General features: G+C 35.8%; 1 protein-coding gene across 1 annotated transcript; it reads right to left on the bottom strand.

Annotated features, from left to right (window-relative positions):
• Positions 1–6,168: 6,168 nt before the first annotated feature.
• LOC131162117 (phosphate transporter PHO1 homolog 9-like) lies at positions 6,169–14,257 on the bottom strand. The gene is made up of 13 exons (XM_058118285.1): positions 13,463–14,257; positions 12,618–12,948; positions 12,487–12,535; positions 12,333–12,404; positions 12,112–12,241; positions 11,562–11,682; positions 10,850–11,108; positions 10,539–10,643; positions 10,407–10,451; positions 9,727–9,876; positions 9,250–9,528; positions 8,965–9,104; positions 6,169–6,714 (listed from the first exon to the last, which is right to left on the bottom strand). Exons 1-13 carry the CDS (start codon positions 14,037–14,039, stop codon positions 6,618–6,620), a joined length of 2,355 nt encoding a protein of 784 aa, XP_057974268.1. The 5' UTR covers positions 14,040–14,257; the 3' UTR covers positions 6,169–6,617.
• Positions 14,258–22,718: the final 8,461 nt, after the last annotated feature.

Below are 22,718 nucleotides of genomic sequence, written 5' to 3'. Positions count from 1 at the left end.
TAATATTTGGGTTTTTGGCAGTTGAGGAAAATATTGTATGCTTCGAAATACTGAACTTTAATTCTGGGATTTTTCATTTTCAGTGTGTCGAGTTAGGAACCCTGCGGGTGCGGGGCAATTTTATTAGGGGCTTTTTAGGAATCAGGTAAGGGGATAAATTAAGCTAGTACTGTTTGGAAAATGCTTATATATATATATATATATATATATATAGTTATGATATGATTTATGGAAAATGTATATGATTATATGATTATATATATATATATATATATATGTCTTATACTTGCAAAATACTGTGAAAATGATCGTATGTTGAGTATGTGGAAAATCTACTGTGTGACATGAGTAAAAATGTTGTGTAATGCTGTTTTTTGGGAATGTGGATGATGTGGATTTTTATGATGGAAAATCGGCGTACGGGCCGAGATGTTTTTGTATATATATATATATATATATATATATGTGGATATGTTTGCCGATGTACGGACTGTGCTATGTGATTTGCCGGCGTATGGGCTGTGCTATGTGATCTGCCGGCGTACAGGCCGTGCTATGTGATTTTCCAGCGTACAGGTTGTGCTATGTGATTACTGTTTGTCAGTGTACGGGCTGTGCTATGTGTAGCTGGCGTACGGGCCGAACTATGATAAAATGTGAAATACCGGCGTACGAGCCGATGATTTTTATGATACATGTATATATGTGAAATGATATGATTGATGTGAAAATAAATGAAATGAGATATTTATGTATCACGGTTTTAGTATATGTATATGATATCAGAACCTAGTTGGCTTGATCTAGGCTAGCACTTGCACGGTACTGTTGCTATGTGTCCATGGTCCTCGTGATCATGATATCTATGTTAATGCCGCTGTACGGAGTGGTGTGAGATTGGATAGTCGATGTGGTTATGTTTGAGAAGTGTGCTGTTATCGCCCGTGGTGTACGGACCAGTCTAGGTAGACCCATCGGACCTACAGACTAGACTATTGACTTGGCAGTGGTCGGCCAACTATTGTCAGGTCCCGCCTTCAGGCCACACAACCCAGTCATGTGGGGGTAATACATGACAACAGCCAGCTAACCTACCAGGATTGTTTTATGTTATTATTATTATGACATCAGTTGAGATATGTTATGAAAATGCAGTATGTTTTGCCATGTTGATTTATATACATATATGTTTTCCCAGATTTGATGAAACAGTACTAAATGTGTTATATATGATATATGTTGAACACGAATTACTCATGTTGCCACACACTAGTATTAGTTTATTTCCCTTACTGAGAGGTGTCTCATCCCTAAATCTTATACATTTTTCAGAAGCCTCGGATAGGAGAGCGGGAAAAGCCCAGCAGAATTAGTGTTGTTTATCTGCCCTCTGAGAAGGGTAAGTTTTTGGTAGGGACAATTAGGTTTTTGTGGGAATTGTCCCTAGATTCTATTTTTGGGATGTATATATACTGAGAGTTAGTGTTTATAGTACTCTGGTATGTATTGGGCACATTATGATGAGATGTATATAATTTTATACTTTCTGCTGCGTAGGCTTCTGCTGTATGTTTTGTTATATCCCTGGTACCCACGGGTCCAGGTGGATGGTGACCTGCTGAGCTGGATTGTGGGATATGTAGTATTGATTTTATGATGTTGATAATATTAAAAAAAAAAAATGTGAAAAATGAGCAAGTCGTGACAAACACAGTGTGTGGCAAATGAGTTTTACTTGAATAACATAATTATTAATTCAACTATAACTGTGATAACATTTCAATGTAAAACATATTATAACTCGCACCTATGCCTTTTAAAATAAGCTTTCTATTTGAACATACTTTTAACTGTAATAGATAGTTCCTGTTCTCTGTAAAACTATATACATTTATTTATATAACTGTGAAGCTTCCCTAGATGGATAACTGTATGCATGAATTAACCCCGCATGCTCGGGTTGTGCGGCCTATGGGATGGACTTAACTCTGGCTAGCCTACCAAGCTAAGTCACATTGTAAACCTTTATAGTACGATTGACTCCCTCAACCTGGTTCTGACTGCCAGGGAGCTCCTTGTCTCTCCTCTGGGTACAATCGACTGTCATTCCACACTCTATTTGAGATGTGTGGTTGCACTATCTATAATGTATAAGCTACGGTATTGCACTCTGTAATTTGTTTTGGTCCATTAGGGATTTGATACTATATAATACTATGTCTGTACATTAATGTTTTACCATGATTCTGAATAAACTGAAATAACTATGATTCTGTATAATAACTGCAAATCATGGTTCTGTAATAACTGTAAATCATAAGTCTGTAATAACTGTAAATCATGGTTTTGTAAAACCTGTAAAAATTTATGTATTAAATCTTTGTACTATATCTGCTATTTCTCAAGCCACATAGTCTAAATGAAACTCTTATACTATAATCTGTATGGGAAAAATTACTTTTTTCTACTATAAAAAAATAATATATATCATTTGCAAAACTTCCCTATATCCCAAAATTTCTAAATTTTCACAAACATATAACAGATGTAAAATTCAAATCCCATAAACACATGTTATACTTTAATTGATAAAATTCCCAAAATTAACTGGCTTAACTTATTCCCCTTACTTGATTATTGAGAGGCCTACAAAAACACTATACACACGCCCACGGTGTTCGGAACTCAAAAACCCTAAAATCATGTATCTCCCAGAATAATATCACATTCACATTTTCCTGGACCCACATACTCCATTTAATCAATGAAACATCAAACAATCAACTATTTATTACTCTTACCTCATTCCCTAAGGAAAAGCCCGCAGGGATCCTAATCTGCGCCTGCGGCGTATGCGCAAAATCCCTGTATTTATAAACCTTAATCCAGTCACATTAACCCTAAAAACATTCTCTATTTAACATTCCTTAACCCATATTCCTTAAATAATTAGAAAAACTCAAAAATAACTTCCTTACCCTCATTTTGGAGTGGTGCCCAAGTACCTCAAATCAACAATCTGCTCTGGTCAACTTGCAGAGAATCACCCCTAGATCATTGTGGTGGCTCCTGATAGTTGAAACGGGCTAAAATGGAGCTGAAATCAAAGAGAGAAGGGGGTTGGGCTAAAACCTAGAGAGAGAGAGTGAAGGAGAGAAATTTTTTTTGTTGAAGAATGATTTTAATCTTATATATAGTCAGTTGTTCACGTAGCCTCATCGATGAGGCACGCGTACTCGTCGACGAACCACAAAAGGGAGTTCGTCGACAAATGCTAAAAGGTATGAAATTCCTGCTCTAGGTATCTTCTCGTTGATAAGACACGTGCACTCGTCGATGAGACCAAAAAGGATGTTCGTCGACAAAGACAATGGGTTCATCGACGAGTCCCTGCTGATGTCCCTTTTTAAATTTCTTTTCTACTTTCCTTTCTCTTTTTTTTCTTTTCCCTTTTTCCTTTATCATTTTCTTTGTTATTATTTTTTTGAGTCTTTACAGAGAAAGTGTTGGAGAGGTTTAGCATGGCTAATGCAAAACCGGTATGTATACCTCTAGCGAGTCATTTTAAATTGTCTACTCCAGATTGCCTAAGTACGGATGATGATATCCGGGACATGTCAAAGGTTCCCTATGTTAGCTCCATGGGGAGTTTAATGTATGTCATGGTGTGTACAAGGTCACACTTAGCACATGCGGTGAGTATGGTGAGTAAGTTTCTTTCTAATCTAGGTAGACAGCATTGGGAAGTCATCAAATGGATTTTCAGATACTTACAGGGTACATCAGGTTATGGTATCATATTCGACAAGCAACAGGATAGTCCATCAGTTGTGGGGTTTGTTGATGCTGATTATGCAGGTGATATGGATGACTAAAGGTTTACAACGAGTTATGCCTTTACCCTTGTATGAGGACTTATATGTTGGAGATTTATAGTACAATCCCTGGTGGCATTGTCTACAACTGAAACTAAATGTATGGTAGTTGCTAAAGCTGCAAAGGAAATCTTATGGCTTACCAGTTTGGTCAAAGAGCTGGGCTTATAGCAAGATGGGGTTGTGTTGCGTTGTGACAATTGGAGTGATATTTAGTTAACAAAGAATCAAGTGTATCATGCTAGAACCAAGCATATTGATGTGAGATTTCACAGGGTCCGAGAGTTGATTACTTCAGGTGAACTTAAATTGGAGAAGGTTCACACATCCGAGAACACAGTGGATACTTTGACAAAGCCGGTTACTACTGAAAAGTTCAAGCATTGCTTGAACTTCATGTATCCAAGTGCTAGAAAGGAAGGTAAACCCAACCGAATGTTCTAAGGTCAAGGTGGAGCAATCAAATATGTTTTCTAGGTTCTTCTAAGGGGCGTATAATTACCAAGGTAGAGATTGTTGTGTTTATTTAGCTCTTATACTTGGTGGAGTTCATAAACAAAGGAAGAAAAACATATATGTGAAGTCATTGGTGTTGTGCAGTAGGCATTCGTCGACGAGTGGGCCTCATTTGTCAACGAATGGAGATACTGAGAACAAACAAAATTCAGACATTCAGAAGTCGTCGACGAATAGGCCTCATTTGTTGACCAGTAATCGTTGACGAATTTCGTCAACAATTGCTCTCGGGGCTACGAGAATGAATTCAAATTTTGAATGTGAATGTTAGGACGATTGGGTATTTGGAGGGAAGCCTCCATGGGGTTGTTAAATATGTCTTTCTGGGCATATTATGAAGGAAGAAGATTATTGTAAAGCATTGTATTGTGTACTTTGTTTTTCATAGTGAAACCTTTACCGATTACTCCCGTGGATGTAGGCTTTACCAAACCACGTATATTTTCATGTTGATTCTTGTTGCTTTTAGATATATTGTGTGTGTAAATTATATTTTGATTTTTCATTATTTACAGCATTTATATATTCCGTTGTGCAATCCCATACTCTTTTCACAACAATTACCACTGTCATTGTGAAGCAACAAGACCTTAATTGGTGATGCGAAATGTCCCAGCCTTGCCCGTGCCTTTCACTTCAAGTTTGCTATTTGAGGCAATGGTGTTGAAATATTTTCTAAAATAATCGATTTTATGGGTTTTTTTAAATCTTCCTTTTATGAATTCTCTAAAGCTTTCACGAGGAGCATTTAATGCTATGTGGGTTTGTCCCACATTGGAAAGAGTGGAAATGTAGGAGTCATTAATAAATGATAAGGTGAAATAATCTCTTACAGTTAGTTAAGAGATAGTACTAGTGTGTACTCTAGTGCACCCTAGAACGGTGTTTCGCATCGTCCGCACATGCATGCACGCATGGTGTGGGCTGTAGGGCGCTAGTGGCGCATTTAATTGGTGCGATCTAAACCGTATAAATAATCTAACGGTCAAAATAATTGATTTTCCAGAATGTCTCGACTTGAACAAAGAAAGAATTGAATATATTCCAAACTATGTCGACCAAGGCTCGACTAGGTCGACACCTGGTGCGACTAGGTCAACGCATGGTTGATTTTAGAAATCTGCTTCGCAAATGAACAGATGTAACCTTTCGGAAAATGCATAATTCTGTCTATTTAAGGACAAAATTTACCCTAAGAAGATATAGAAATATTCAATCATTCTCTCTTTCTCTTTCTCTCATAAAACTTTCATAAATTATATTTTTTCCAATCCCAAAATCTGTTTTCTGCAGAAATAGAATTCCAAAAATTTGTTCAAATTCCTCTAAGGGTGTTTGTGATCAGTTTTTTTGTTTGTGTAACGCAAACTAATATCAGATTATATTCTGGGTTTCATTGTATCCTGAAAACGTATTTGCTGACTCAATACACACTGATCTGGTGGGGGCAAATAACGTTTTAAGGAAAACAACATTGTAACGTGCCTTGAAACGTTTTCTGTTCTGCAGCATTTTATACATTCATTATTCTACAATTGGGTATTCCATAGAAACTTCAGATTTGTTGGTTTGCCAATTGCCACTGTGTTTTTAAGACTGGAGGGACTGGCTGACAGTCTATTTTAACCCGAAGATCAAATTCAAATTTGATAAAAATTTGATTGATTAACCGGTATGGATATAGTTTTTGGTTAAAAAGTAATTTTATAATAAATGCTGTTAGTTTTGCTCAAAAGTAAATAAAGTAGACAATTTTTTTTGTGGTTAAAGATAACATAAAAAACAAACTAAATCAATTCTGTATAAATATTCAACAAGATTGTACATGAAATATAAATGTAACATTTTGAGTCACTGGTTGGCCAGACGACCTATGAATTGGTCAGCACGCCATAGTTGACATAACATTGCTGGGACAAAAATTTCCTACAATATCTGAAAGAGCACTCTGCCAACCTGCAATTGCTGCAAGAAGCTGGCTAGAATTCATTTTGAATCTTCCAATATTGTGTATTTGCTTTAGATTAGGATGATATTTGGGGCAACTTCACATCTGTTTAATGACAATCTGTGTTTTCTCATTCACTCATTTTCATTTGTTTCATCTACTCTCGCACATTTACACAGTCCTTGGCCATTTAGAAAGAATAATAATGTGCACTAATACTCTTATATAATGGACTTCAACAGCATTGATTCCTTCATCTGCCTTAGGTGCAAAAATCACTACAATTGCTTGAGTTCATTGCGATGGTTGAATGGTAGGGGTACTGACTTAAATGCCCTGAACTTCCCAACATTGTTCAAGTGCTCATTCTCCAACCTGATCAGCCAAAGATCAAATTTTTTGTTGTTAGAATACATTACTTCAGAACCCAGATGTCATTTGGATTGCCATCTACTTGGATTTAATTTTGTATAACATTTTTTTTTTTGCTTGGTAAGGAATTTAAAACAAAACCTGAAAAGAAACTAAACAAACACAGCAGAAAACAAAACAGAAGGCGTCTACCATTTGAATGACATCAATTTACCCATTTAGTGTGATATTTTTCTACATAACCCTGATTTACATTGATCTATTTACCTGCGTATACAAGTGCAAATAAATATGTACATGCGTAGATGTATGGACTGTATAGTATTGGACTGCATTGCACCATGAAATGCATTAATAATTTTCATGCTTTCTTACTTCAAAGAATGTTGTGGTTGCTTAGAGTCAAAGTTTAAGCTTTCTCCAGCTCAAAGATTTAGCACGTGTTAGCAAGGTACAACTGTTTGTAAATAAAATTATGTATACATATCTTATATGAATTAAACCGTGTGACCTATATACCTACCTTGTATGAATTAACCCATGTGATCCATTTGTGTAAATACATACCTTTTATGAATTAACCCATGTGATCCATTTGTGTAAATACCTACCCTTTATGAATTAACCCATGTGTGTAAGTACGTTGTATAAATTGAGCTCTTTGGGGCCAAAAGAAGACGCAACATTCATTCATTCATTTATTTTTTCTTTTCTCAAACTATGTATAACAAAAATTGTATTAGAGCCATGGTTGCCTGGAGGTCCGGGGTTCTAGTCCTTTTCCGCATTTATTGTCTGTTGGTTAAGAATTATCTTATTCCTTGTAATGGGTGTTGTTTATTGTTTGTTTATCTCTCCAAGTGCAATTAGGCTAAATGGGGGTGGGGGAGAAGTGTTAAGGCTAGATATACATTGTCAGTCAGCAGCCTATTACTCCAAGCTTTTCAGGTAAAGTGGTAATCTTACATGATTTCTAAGACACTCCTTCACTATGCACTTGCATAACATGCACTGCCCCTAGGTGGCCCATTTGTCATCATTGGTCCTCTATCACTACTAATGCTCCACTACCAGTGAAGATCTCCCTTTGTGCACAGGATCTCTCTTTTGACCATCACCTGTGCACACCAGCACCGCCTCTTGTGCACTGTATCGACACCACTCTCACAAGTTATCACAGACCACCTAGCTCCTTGCACACCTCTCTAGGCTTAGATTTGCTCCTATTTCCTTGCTCCCATCTCCTTTCTCAAATTTGCTCTTAGCTCCTTGCTCCCATCTCCTTGTTCAGATTTGCTCCTAATTCCTTACTCATCTCTCCAGGCTTAGATCTGCTCCTAGCTCCCTGTTTCCCTCTCCAGGCCCAGATTTGCTCCTAGGTTGTCCAGATCCGCATGCACCTCTCCAGGCTCAAATCTGTAGACTACATGACCACGAGCCACACTCTACCTCGCGCCATTGATCCCTAAGTCATCTTCTTGTTAGGAACCTGTAAGCATCCAAATCAAAGTGACACCAAAAATTTTATGTGGTTCGGTCAATAACGACCTACGTCCACGGAGCACACACCAAAATTCACTATCTCTGGAAAATATTACAATTCTCTCTCTCTCTCTCTCTCTCTCTCTCTCTCTCTCTCTCTCTCTCTCTCTTCTTCTTCTTCTCAGCTCTCTCTGAGCTTCTCTGTGCTGTCTAAATTACAATTTCCACAGCCCTCAATTTATAGGCTTGGAATTTAAAACATAATTAAATCAAATTAATCACAATTGGGAGTTTATAATGAAGAGATTAATGGAGAGATAATTCCACTGCGTTTCTAACTCAACTCCAAGCTTGCAACGCATTGTCTCCTGGCTGTTTTTTGGCTCCATCTCTAACACTTCCCTCCTCTAAACAACCAGTGACATCTTCACCAAAGGGCTCTATCTTGGCTGTCTTCAGCACTTCAGTTTCCAGACTCAAGTTGGTTTCTTAACCTCCTTGAGTTTGACAGGGATGCTAGCAAACAATTGAGTAAATATAACCATGTCTACATACTTACCTTGTATTGATTAACCAAGTGACCCATATACCTACCTTGTTTGTAAATTCCTACATTCTATGAATTAACCCTTGCGATCCATGTGTGTAAGCATGTTGTATAAATTAAGGCCTTTGGGGGTCAGGAGAAGACACAACATTCATTGGTTCATTTTTTTTCCAAACTATGTTCAGCTGACAGCAAGTAAATGTTGAACGGGAAGTGTAGTTTACCTAAAGAAGTTCCAAATGCCACGACGAATGATCTCCAAGCAGGCGACAATAGCTGCTAAGGCTCTTTTATGCAAGAAAGGTGCTTCATGAAAACCCAACACTGATTGCATCCAAGCAAATCTCAGAATGATATTCACCACCTGAAGATCACATTGAGGAGATGTTGATAAGGTTGACTCTAATTATTATTGGAGAATTCTCCTATGCTTCAAATGATTCTCCACATCCAAAGAACTAGAAAAGAAAAAGGTAAACAAAGAAGCCAAAGACCACCCATTTTCTCACCATTGCTGCAAAGTAAACGCTTTTCTTTGACACAAGTAGCTTGTCTCTCAACCAAGGGTTTTTTGAATTACGCTGCAGAAGACCCCAATCACAGACAATGTCCCAGTATGTACTAACAATTGTTGCAATTCCTGAAGTGACTGCAGCCATGACTTTCCAACCCACTCCCCACTTCATGTCAGAAGCCGTCCTCAGGAAAACTGCTACAATTGTTGAGAAGTATTTAAACCCATTAAGCACGTGCGATGAATCTCTCTCATCAAACAAGCGTCGGACACACTGACATTAGATCTTGTGAGTACTTTTGAAAAATATTCTAATTTTCAAGTGTGCACATTGAATTGAGAAGAATCAAAACAATAAATAGAGAAACTTTATTCAAGTTTGAGAGGCCAAATGTGTTCTAGTTGTGGCCATAACAAGTCATATTTTTTTTACAATTTTGGCATGCAAATGAGCATGTATGAATAAAGATACCTGAAGGAAGCGCACCCAATATGGGATAATTGCTACGACGAAATAAAAAGTTTGATAAACACTGTTTTCATGACACTTATTTGATCTCCTTTTGAAGTCCCCCCAACCATAGTAGCAAACATAGAATTCCAAACTTCTGAAAGCTTGCACCTGAAACACATAAATAGTGCAGAAAGTTACAGCATTAACAAAGCTTTCAGATGATAAATAATAATTAACTAGTGCTCATTCCATTTCACTATCCTCGGTGGATAAGATTGTTGAGAATTTTACTTGTGAAGTTTGTCCCACATTAAAAAAAGTGAGTATTTGATGGGTGCTTATATACATGGTGTAGCCCAAGACCCAATGGGTTTAAGCTTTTGAGTCAAGTTGGTGCTCACCCATGTGTATCAAGCACACCTTTGGACTCCTCCGGTGCTAACAAGGATTACAAAGAAAAAAAGTTTGACCATAATACTCATTTATCCAGAGAAACTGCATGCAGATTGCATGGCCTTGTGTGAAAAGAAATGAATATAATGAGGAGATTTCTAAAAAAGGTACCAAAAGAGACAATTGAAGAGCCACAAAAAGACTTCCAAGCAGGATGGAGCCCGAAATATGGTAAAGTAAATGAAGCTTATGAAGTAATTCAATGTTCAACAAGTTATATGTGATACAGTAGGAAAATGTCAAACCTGGCTAGTAAGCTGATCTCCCAAGAAGAAATCTGGAAGCTTAACCTACAGAACCAACGATGCGAAGATAAATTTCTCTCCCTAAACTGTAATCTGCAAATCTGTGATTGTGTAAAAATTCAGTCTACTTACCTTGTACAATGGAGCACATATACAGTGAACCACACATTGGATAAGGAAGTAGCGACTTGAACGATATATGATATTGAAAGGACAGGCTATTATAAGCAGCAGAACCTGCAATAAATTTTTTTTTAAAGATTAAAGGAGTGTTTTAGTTAAAAGAAAAGAACATAGGACCTAGTTTTAGTATATGATTCCAGCCCATTGAAGCTTTATATTGAATAGCATATGCATGGAACTGGTACAAAAGAACTACACCATTACCCACACGCGTATCACATAAGAGCGAGACAAAAATCATTAAGCATATCAAAGCTTACAGTTACTAGGCCCAAAGGGACTAATTCCGTTAATGCTCTGAAGCTTCGTGTTCCTGGATCCATTTCCATATCCAGGTTGGATAGAACAGCAGCCAATGCAAGTACTGCAAGAGCTGAACTAAGAAGAAAGACTTCTCTGTAGCCCAACTCTGTCCCTTCCTTAAACCCAAATATAAACGGGTAATTGATCCGATGGCGCTTCCAAAAGTATAGGTTTGCAGAGTACATGAGCATATGCAGGACAATGAATCCAAACAAGCTGTAGCAACAAAGTGCAGCTAAATTAGAACTTTGGTTGAATCTATTGCATTCACTCATGCTCCAAGAACTTCAGTTAAATTGGAATCGTAGGGCTGCTTGGTATCACTCTCAAAAAAACTTATTTCTGGATATTAAATTTTTTGGCAACAGATTGCCAAAATAATTGAAAACCATAAAATCTAACTTTCAGTTTTTTAGCAAACAGCTGAAAACTGGTAATAGAAATAGAATATTGACAATATAAACAAAATGCATTTTTATAATCTATTTCTTTACTGTGGAAAAACATAAACAAAAAATAGAAAACATTAATGATACCAAGCAGATCCTTAGTTATTTTCCCTTCAAATGATTGAAAGATTATAGAGTGTTACTTCAAAAGTTTCTCAATCTTCTGAACAAAGAAGCATAAATACCAAAAAGAAAACTTTCAAACAGAACCAGAGTCCACCTGTAAAGAGGAAATATGTTTTCCATGTACTGACCACGGCCTTCACTCTTAAGGATATTTCTTGCATGTATAAGGAAAACAAGAGCGACTACAAGTGCCACTGAGCAGCCAGAGAAGAAACCTACAGGCAAAGAACAGGTGAGGGGCTTTTTATTAATTTACTTTGTTGAAAAAATCATTTCCCAATTCTGAAAGGACTTGGAGAAGCCATTGAAAAACTCATGAGGTTGAAGCGTCATGCATGTTCTCATGGTGTCCCAAAGAAAATAAGTTCTGGTGAAATTTGATCTAGTTTATCTGTAAAAATTTTAAGCTAACCCGAAAATTTTGATGAACCAATCATCCTGAAATAGTGCAAAGAAACTAATTTCATTCAAGCATCGACAAAAATACACTAGAATTCTTTTCCTGTTGTTTCAAGCCCAGTAGCGTCTTGGGTTCATAAAACGTTTGTCAACCGGTATTCAAAATTCAACGAACACCTTTCATTCCCCTCAAGTCAAAAAATAAAGTAATGGACAGACAGTTACTGCTAGCATAAGAGTGTTACCCAAGAAAAAGGTTATTCTATGCCTATCCCTTTTAGCCTTCGGTCTCAAAATTTTCATTCCTTTGTGGCGATTTCCTTTGGAGAAGTGCTTGATGAAGGCTGTCTCCACCCTCTCCATAAGTCTAGTAACCTGTGTATGCAATAGGAAGACAAGAAGGGTAAGCTAGTTTCGTATATAAATCCATCCCACTGAAATCAACTCTCTCATTAATTTTTCTAACCTCATCTGAGGTGCCGAGATAAGAATTGTCAACCATGTCCAAGTAAACCTTTGATGCATTCCTTGAAGTTATCTGCATTAGAATAAATTGTCAGAGTTGGAACTTCAAAATCTTGCAGTTTCAGAATATCATCCATCAAAAGCAAAATTGAGACCTTGTCATATTTCTTCAAGATCTTGGAGAATGCCAATTGATTCAAGAAGCTGTCATGTCCATCAGAGATACGATCAATTAGAAATTCACATTTTCTTTCAAGTGATTGAAAATAAGAGAGACCCATATTACCAGTAGCTTTTTAGTATTCGAAGCCGGTGGTAAAATTCGGTAAAAGCCTGCTTCATGAGTTCTTCTACTTTCCTCAGCTCTTCCTTGGTGAATGAAAAATCGGACTTCAAACCCCCGAGGATGCCTTTCAAAGTCAACCCAGGAGTTTCTGGTGCACAATTGATCTCTACATGATTCAGTATTTCTAATGAAGCTGGTCTCGACTTATCTGTCTTGCCTTTATTATTTCTCCATTGGTCTCTTTTGGCCACATTTCCTCCTCTCCTTTCGCCTTCCCCATGTCCATTGCTGCTCATCTCAACTTCATGAATTACATCCAAATTTGACCTTCCTTCACATTCAAAACAAATTCTGAAGCTGTAAGGAGATGTAAAATCTCTAACAATAATAATAATAATAATAATAATAATATTAATAATAAACTGAAGGTGAAAGAAAATAGTTTTTCTTCTCGATTCATAGGAGAGTGGCAATGTTCCTCCCTACCTAAGACACCAAGCTACTAATTCACGGAGTCATAGACATTTATGCAAATGACTTTTCCCAAAAAGAATCTGGAAAATCAAATTGCACACTCTCTGAAATATTGTTGGAGTGAAAGAATAAGCATACTGATTCTATCGTTTTCTTTGTTTGTCATTAATGTGGCCAAGTCCTTCTGGTAGTTGTAGTTCACTATCAGGATAATTTGCAGAGCTTTTGCATCATGGATATTGGAAAATGTGAACATTATACTAACAGATGCTTCTGATTTTTCCGGATATCCCGTAGTCATTGATTTGGATGCACAAAACCCCGAAGTTTAATATCACTACAACCCAGTAAATTTTAGAACATGGCCTTACCGCTGATTGGGCCAGAACCCAACGACATAGAAGAGCGACCATGGTTGGCTGCAAGATTCATTGTCTCCGTTCGTTCAAGCTGCACAACCGGATTTTCTACCTTGATCCGAAGAGCAATGAAAGCATCCATTTGTTCATTCAATTGCTCAGCATCCTCGGTCACTTCCTCCACTTTGTCCTTATAAAACTTGACAATTTTGTTGAACTCGCGATCAAGATTCCTGAAGAACATTACCTCCTTATCTCCTCCTACTTCTGATGACATGAGGAACATTGTCTGGTAACCCCCTTCTGATCCTTCTCCCTGAACTGCATTTACTAGTATTGGTTCATCTTCGGCGTTCCTCAAATAGCCCTTTTGGCTGCTGCTTCGGCTTGTGAGGCCGCTGAAGGCTCTGTACAGTGACACTTTCCTCTTCAGGGAGGCTTGGGGACTCTCGGCCGCCGCAGGCAACAAAGCCATTCGCTGCCTCAAATGCAAGATGTCTTTCAGTATTGCTTTGAGTTTATCATAATTCATGTATGCTTCCTCCCATTCCGGCACCATCTGCGAAGCGAATTCCTTCCCGAACTTCATCTTCAAGTGGATCACTGCTTTTCTAGACAACTAAAGATTGATCTTATCCACCAAAAATAAAAATCTGGATAAATCTTTTACGGGTTTGGATCATCTAGCTGTTCCATTGCCTGCTTAAGGAAAAAACACATTCCGAGAAGAAGAAGAAGCTTTTCTCAAATATTTGGATTCTCTCTGGCTGCGAGCAGCATCTACTTCCTTCCTTCTTCTTGTATCTCTCCAACAAACTGGTAGAATATGCGCCTGAATCAGCATTGAAGTTCCAATTTTTTTTTCATTGCGACAGAAAATCGTTTGCTCTGTAATTTCCAATCAATCACTTGTATTTTAATTTCAAAATGGGAGTGGTTTTCCGTAATGGCAAAAAAAAATGAAATAAACACAGAAGAGATTTGGAAGGAAAAAATAAATAAATAAAAAAATCTAGAGACCAAATGTGAACATTTTCCTAAAAACTTCTTTGCAAAACAAAAAACTAAAATGACGATGACAAATGATGTCAGATAGAAGACAATAGAATCCAAAATAGGGGCGAGATTAACGGGCCGAGTAAAAGCCCTCTTTAAATTCTCACCAATCATTATAATGTTAGCTCAACATAACTTTCCTTTCAAACTTTTGTCTAATTATTTGGTCAACTTTCCATATACAAACATTTTCTAAACTAAGCTTGTCCTATTTATTTATTTATTTTTAGTAAAAAAATATTTTAAAATTTGAACAAGCCAAAATATAAAACTATATTGAGTTTCCTTCAAACACTAAACTAGCACAAATATTTTTTAACCGTTCCTTAATTTTGCTTGATATGTATTGAAAGTGACTCGAAATTATTGGTGAGATGGATCACATTTGGAATTTCCTCTTCCTGTATCTATGAGACTTTTGGGAATTGTTAAAGGAGAAGTTACAAGTCCTTCAATTCTTTATAAAATACCAATTTAGAGAAAGTAATCAGATGACGAATTACTTGGCTCGTCAAGGCGAGGGAGACAACACGAGAAGATCTTTTGTAGGTAATGTGATGTCGAGTAAGATGAGAGGTCTAATTCGGTTGGATAAGATGAGTATTCCAATCTTTCGCTTTTAAATGTCATCATTTGAACCTTTTATGTTTTACAGGTAATTGTCTTCAGTTTGCAGGTATTTTGTTTCTTGTTTGATTTCCTTTGCCATAAGTGAGGACTATTTATAAAGTTGAAGTTTTTGTTAAAAAAAAAAAAGAAAAAGTGTATAGGTCTCGCATGCTTGAATAAAATCGTTCTCATCTGAAAAAATATGTAAGGAGTCATGAGAAGCTAGTGGGAAGGAAATGTTTCACCGCTATTGGCCTTAAAGAGAAATAAAAATCTAAGTAGTATCTATTGACTTTTTAAGTCTGATCACTGTTTTGATGCTGATAAAGTACATGTTTCTTATATGTGTATAATGCATGCATCAACATGATGTGTTTGAATGCTCAGAATAACCGTAGATAGACCCTAGGGACCAGAACATCTCACCAAAAACTCTTTTCTGAATAGACCAAAATCATACAAAGTTTTTGGAATAGCTTTAGGGTCAAAATCGATGCTAGAACGAAGTTTACGGACACTCACTTATGCTTACCCATACTTGGTCATTTGAAATAAGGTAATCGTTGGCTAAAACAGGACCAAAATGTACAAATTTTGCACTTTTGGTCAACCGTCCCTCATAGTTCATTTGTAGCCCGATCGACCGAACCTAGGTCCAGGTCAACGGTTGACCATGTCCTGGTCGTCCGAACTAAATAGTTCAAATAGCCCCCGGTCGACCGAAACCTCCTAGGGTCAACAATTTGACCATCTGGTCAACCGAGCCAGTTTTGTATCCCAACTACCTGGTCTACCGAGGATCCTCGAGAAATGCCCCAACAACCTGGTCAACCAAACTTCTCAGTTCAAAATGTCCCGGTCGACCGAACCTCGCTGTTTTGAAAAATCCCCTCTTCCGGTCAACCGAACCTTTAGTTCATTTTCATCTTGGTTGACCGAACAACGCTAATTTGGAAAAATCGCCCTTCTTGGTCGACTGTCCCTGAAGTTCAAAATTGGCCCGGTCGACCGAACCATATGAACTTCGGTCGACCAAAAGTCTTCTAATTGACCGGTGCTCTCAGGTTGGAATATTTTTTAAGTGTTTAAAACGTCATTAAACTTTATTAAATTTTTCCAAAATACCGAGCGTGTCCCCAACAGTCATATTTTTCACAAACTCTATAAAATATCCCCTCATTACTCCAGATTAGCAACTTTGATTAGCCAAATTTCTCTCTCTAATCTTTTGGGCTAATTTTTATCAAAGTTCCCCTAAATTAATTTTTCATTACAAAAATCTTTTCTTGGGGAAAAATATTTTAAACAAACCTCTCCAACTCTCTTCCACTATTTCATCTCAAAATCACTTTTGAAGAGAGCATGTTTAATTTTGGGACATTTATTTTCACATGCATACTCTCATTTATGCTTTATTTTTGAAATCTTTTTGAGAGCATTGCTTTGGTTTCTCTTGATTATTTTCATGATAAATATTTTGGGAGAATTTATTTAGTGCACAAATATTTATCTTGGGCTTAACTCTTAGATTCTTCAAGTAGTTTTTCATTTGCATAAATCTTTGTTAGAGAACATAGTACACATTTATCATACACATTTTATTTGTGCAAAAATCATTGAAAGAGTAAAACCCTAGGTTCTCCTATATTTTCATCGAAATACCTTTTTGGAGAAAATCTTTTATTAGGGTTTAAATATAGTTAAGCACCCTTACTCCCCTGAGCATTATTTCGTATCATTGGAGTGTATGTTTTTATGAGCTTAGCGTGTACATCTCTACTTGTATTTTAGAAGCATATTTTTATATATAAAAATGATTTTCGTGTAACAGTTCGGTTCAGCCCGTTAATTGAACTGGGGAGTCTTAGCCTCGCAAGTGAGACCGGTTGGGTTCAGCCCGGAATTGAACTGGGGAGTCTAAACCCCGCAAGTAAGATTAGTTTGGCTTAGCCTAATAATTAAACTGGGGTTTTCCTCGCCCCGTAAGGAGAGGATGTAAAAAGTTTTTGCTCCGCTCGATTAAGTGAGCAGGTATAGTGGAATCCTTAGGGGTAAGCCCAAGGCAGGGATGTAGTCTGGTTTGGCTGAATCTCGATAACAAATATGGTGTCGCTCTTTCTATCTTATTTAAATTCTTACACTTGATTTCAGTATGTGTATGAATGTTTATTTAATGTCAAAATTATTCGCATGCACACATTTGATTTAAATAAGATACTGCACACGTGTATGTTTGCTTTTAGTGTTAAACTCGCTTTACATACATGTATACATGTTGAATGGGATATAATACTGTGGTGAATCGGTGAATTGTTTAAATTAGCCAAAAAGTTTTTAAAACCCAATTCACCCCCCTCTTGGGATGACACCATTTCCAACAATTGGTATCAGAGCCTTGTTGCAAAAGGCTTAACTGCTTATGCATAAAGATCGCAATGGCTCAACTTTTCAGTGTATCCCAATTTTGAGGGTCAGTGCTTTGCAAATCTTCCACTGTTTTATTGCATAGATTTTACTATGTTAAATCTGAAAATATGTTTGTAAAATCAAATGATTGTTGGATTTGGAAAGTATTTGTGTTTGTTATGCTTATCATGTCCCATTGAAAATGTTTACAAATTTCAAATTTCTCAAATTTTGAAAATAAATTAAATTTGCATGACATATGTTTTAATACATATCATATGTGTGTCATGCATATTTTTTTTGTGTGCCTTAGTCACTAATGCCTTTGTAAGTTCATTCTTTTGAGTGCTAAGGTCCTTTGGGAATCATAAGAGGTATAAAGAACCAAAATAGAGATGACACCACTCCGAGCTTAAACGATTAAGGAGTAAAACTTAAAGGTATATCTATTCTCCTTCTAATATATTGAATAACTCATAGTATGATTCACATGATATATCTTGTGTTTGATTTATTTGTTGTTGTGAATCATATGACATTTGTGTTAATTTCATGTCATGATTTGTATGATATATCTTGTATTAAATCTTTATATAAATCATGATAAATCCTTTATGATGATAACATGGTGTCTTATAAGGTACATCACAAAGGAAATTTCATATACTCGTAAGATTTTAGAAATTGTTATACACAGGGTTAGAATACCTTAAATGCCTAAATAGTGTATAATGCTTAAAATTCAAAACCTTAATATACACTATTATCATTCTGAGAACCCTAAGGAAATCTAGCCAATACTGAGTTTTAGTGATCACATCCAATTTGAGCTTAATATGTATACATATAACTATGATTGGTTAATATATGATAATTTTGGTTAGTGAGTGCTTATATAGAACTATCAATTCTTAATTCAAATGTCATAAGCATGTTAAAATAAAATCTTATTCAAATGGACAAACTGATTTTAAAATGTCATTATATTCATAATGCTATATATATGTGTATGCTATAATTGAAAAATCTTAAATATAGCATGTTTTTTCTATCACACAGATTAAGTTTAGAGAATCTATCATGATATTATATATCATGCAACCCCAAACTTATTATGGAGCTTAAACGATAAATCATTTTCAAATGATAAAATTAAACTCAAGAAATTCTTAAGCTCATCCCCATATGCCAAATACTGTGAATGTAAAATTCTTTGGCTACATAATTGAAGGGGAGCATCATGTTTTGAAAATTCATCCAATATGCGCTTTGTTGTATTCTGCTTATTATTTCATATATATTGGATGCTTTGTATGAGTTGAACGCAAATATCCATGTGTGCTAAATGAATATATTCTATGATGGATGTATATTGTTTAAATTTGATCTGATGTGAGATGAATGCCTATGTCCATTCTTATTTAAATGACTATAGTTTCTCATGAATAGATAATTTGTTTTAAATAAATGCATATATCCATCTTGTGATTTAAGTTCAATTATATTCGATGGATAACCTATTTGTATTGAATGCCACTATCCATCGATTACCTAATGATTATATCTTCGTATGGATAGTCTATATTTTATTTGATATATTGTTTGAACTACCTGATTGCATGCTTAGTCTAAAATGCCTCCTACATGGCGGATGCAGTTGATGAGAATTGCATGCTAGTAGTGGAAATAGGTTCTCGTATGCTTAAACTGGATTATTACTTGTTGATTGCGTGAATCTATTTGGTTTTAGGTACATGGTAAATTTGGGAAATGTCCAATTTACAGATGGCATGCTGCCGAAATTTTGATAGGATTTTTCCCAAACAAAAACCTTGTGCTAAAAATGATTATGATAAAATTAATGTTAAAACATTTTTGAAAGGATGAGTGAAACCAAATAGAAAATTAAAATTCATCTTTGCATAATCATGAATAACTAGGAGAGCCCAGCTCTATCCCTATAAGAAACACAAAAATGATCCATATGCATCATCTTCATTTATTGAATATTGAGACTCTTGAGAATACCCTAAACATTATATCTAGTGCTTAAAGTATGATGATTTGATATGAAATGTTTTTGGGTCATGAACATTATTGCATGCCTCTCTCTCTCTCTCTCTCTCTCTCTCTCTCTCTCTCTATATATATATATATATATATATATTCTGATACATCTATGGCTTGTAGGGAAGACTATACTGAACATATGACAAAATTTCTTAACAGATAAATAGTATAGCTGCATTAAAAGAACCGCTTATACTATTTGGTATACCTAGTGAAATCAATTTTTGATTAGTATAAGCATCACATTTTCCTTCCTAGGATGCACAGTAATTACATAGGATAGTATATGTGAAATCCAAACAGCTATGTATTTTGAAGACATGTACACATTTAGGTTGTGTCTTAGGATGAACTTAGTTCATGGACACCATTTGGTCAAATTCTTTGGATTATGTATTTTCACTCTGAAACCAAATGGTAGAGCATCATCCCATTTCAATTGAACGCCCCATATTTTGATGATGGTCCATTGACTAAGGAATTTGCATGACTTAGGGGGAGTTTTTCATTTCGAACACACTCATTGTGATTTTTGAGTTGTGTCATCCTTATTGAACCCCTATTGCATTACCCTTGAGTATAGTCTTGATTGGCTATTGTGTATTTAAATTGAAATGTAATATGTCATGCTAGTATGTGCAAAATGTCTATATTTGTTGCATGCTGAAAATCTTTTGAAAGGATGAATTTTTTAGAAATGTTCTTAAATGACTATCATCCTGAACTTAATGCAAGTATGTATGCATGCAAATATAGAGGGGGAGTTTAAAACCCGCTTTTAAGGAAAATGAACTTAATGCCTACAATCTCCTGCATGCTAAGTGATATTTAGAAGGATGCACATGTGTTGAGTGTGCTTAAATGAAATCCATCCTTGAACGTTAATGCACTTTCGTATGCTTGAGACTATACCGGGAAGGTTAACCCCATCCTTGAAAAAGGATAAGAATCACATGACCCATGGACTTACATTATTTCTATTGCTTCTACTTTTTGAGTTCAATGGTTTTCTAGGCACCTTGAACATCAGATCATGTCTCTACTAAATATCTTTGATATGAATTGTTCTAGGTACACATGAACATCATGCTTGACTTAGTTCTTAATATTTAGTGCATGTGTGTTAGGGACATTTTATTGGTAAAATGTAATCGTCTAACACATATCCAGTAAAATCTGAAATTAATACTTATAATGTTTGGATTTTTAATGAATTTTCAAAAATTACATCAGTATAAGTAATTAAAAGAATCTAAGCACGTATTCAAATTGATAGGGGGAGCACCTAGAAATTATTTTTCTATCATGTTGTGCTTGCAACATTTCTAACTTAGATTTGGTTTTTGAATTCATTGTGACGTGTGCTTAATTGCAGTGTCTTCATTGAATATAATAAATGAAAATATTTTGTTCGCCACAGTGTTTTGGGTTTTGCCATATGATCCCCATTCTTAAATTTAATTAATATCCTTGGATCTATATGGTTGCATTTTTCTAGTCATTCTTTGTGTCGTGCTTAAATGCTTAACCAGGAAAATGATGCTTGCTTGAGCTTTTAATTAAAGCTTCCTTTTCAGCAAGCATAAGTCCCCTGCATTTATTAAAAATTTTAAGCGGATATATTTTTATACATACATACATACATATATACATATATATATATATATATATATATATACACATTTATAAAAGCAAGAATTGAACTTATATAGATTATATTCTATGTCTTGCTTGTATGCTGAAACGTCTTCATGACTGTGCTTGTATTGTCTTGAAATTTTGTGTCATGAAATCTTTTTTAAAGGGTGCTACATAACTGGTTCATGGATCATATATAAAATGCATATGAACTCGTTAGATCACTCTTATGCTCAAACCTACATTGGCTATCAGATGTCGTGCGTGTTGAACTCAAATCTTTCACGAGTCTTATGATATGTTTAATTTGTCATGGTTTGTGGATAATCCTAATCTGATCTTGTTTGTCATATGTTTTTTAATTTCTTAATGACCAGTTATGAAAATTGTTCTGTGCTTAATTATCATATATCTTTAAAACAATTTAACTTTTTATGTCCATTATCTATACTAAAAAGAGGGAAAGTTTTCTTTAAAAGTTTTTCAAAATGGGGGAGTTCTCTTTGTTGAGTCCATCCTTAAAAGATATAACTATTTTCTACTCAACTTAACCCTTTTGCTGATGACAAAAGGGGAAGAATAGTTTTGAGCAAAACGTTTATGACCATAGGGGCAAATATCTTAAGGGGTGAAAACATAGGGTAAATTTCTAAGCTTGTGTTTTAACGCAAAAATTGAATGCATAATCTTTTGAAGTGTCTTCTTTCGTGAATATGTTTGAGCTTTATTGTCTGTATTTCATATTATACATATTCTTAGGTGGAGCCTTTTCAGGTTGTACCCATTTTGCTCTGGTACGTTTGTCATCATCAAAAAGGGGGAAATTATTGACTTTTTGAGTCTGATCCCTGTTTTGATGCTGACAAAGCACATATTTCTTATGTGTGTATTTAGCATGTAAACAGGTCCATTAATTTAACACACACATAAGGCAACGGCGATGGAAGCTTGTAGGACTTAAAGCCTATACGATCAAGCGCATCCCAGGAAATCAAAAAAGCAAAAAGAAAGAAGAAGACATTTATTTTGTATTTGTAATTGCATTTTATTTTATATCTCTGGTCTGTAATAATGCATGCATCTGCATGACGTGTTTGAATGCTCAGAACGACCGTAAATAGACCCTAGGGACCAGCACATCTCACCAAAAACTCTTTTCTAAATAGACCAAAATCATACAAAGTTTTTGGAATAGCTTTAGGGTCAAAATCAGGGCTAGAACGAAGTTTACGAAAACTTCGGTCGACCGACACAGGATTTTTTCTGTGTCTTCAAAAAAGACCTAGAAATCACCTTAAGATACTCAATTATGCATACTCATACTTGGTCATTTGAAATAGGGTGATCGTTGGCTAAAATAGGACTGAAATGCACAAGTTTTGCACTTTCGGTCGATCGTCCCTCATAGTTGCAGTCCGGTCGACTGAACCTAGGTCCAGGTCAACGGTTGACCATGTCCTGGTCGATCGAACTAAATAGTTCGAATAGC

The sequence above is a fragment of the Malania oleifera genome, chromosome 1 (genome assembly GCF_029873635.1).
Source record: "Malania oleifera isolate guangnan ecotype guangnan chromosome 1, ASM2987363v1, whole genome shotgun sequence".
Classification (NCBI taxonomy): Eukaryota; Viridiplantae; Streptophyta; class Magnoliopsida; order Santalales; family Ximeniaceae; genus Malania; species Malania oleifera.
Note: the sequence above shows the minus strand (reverse complement) of the source record. Positions and strands in the feature narration are given on the sequence as shown.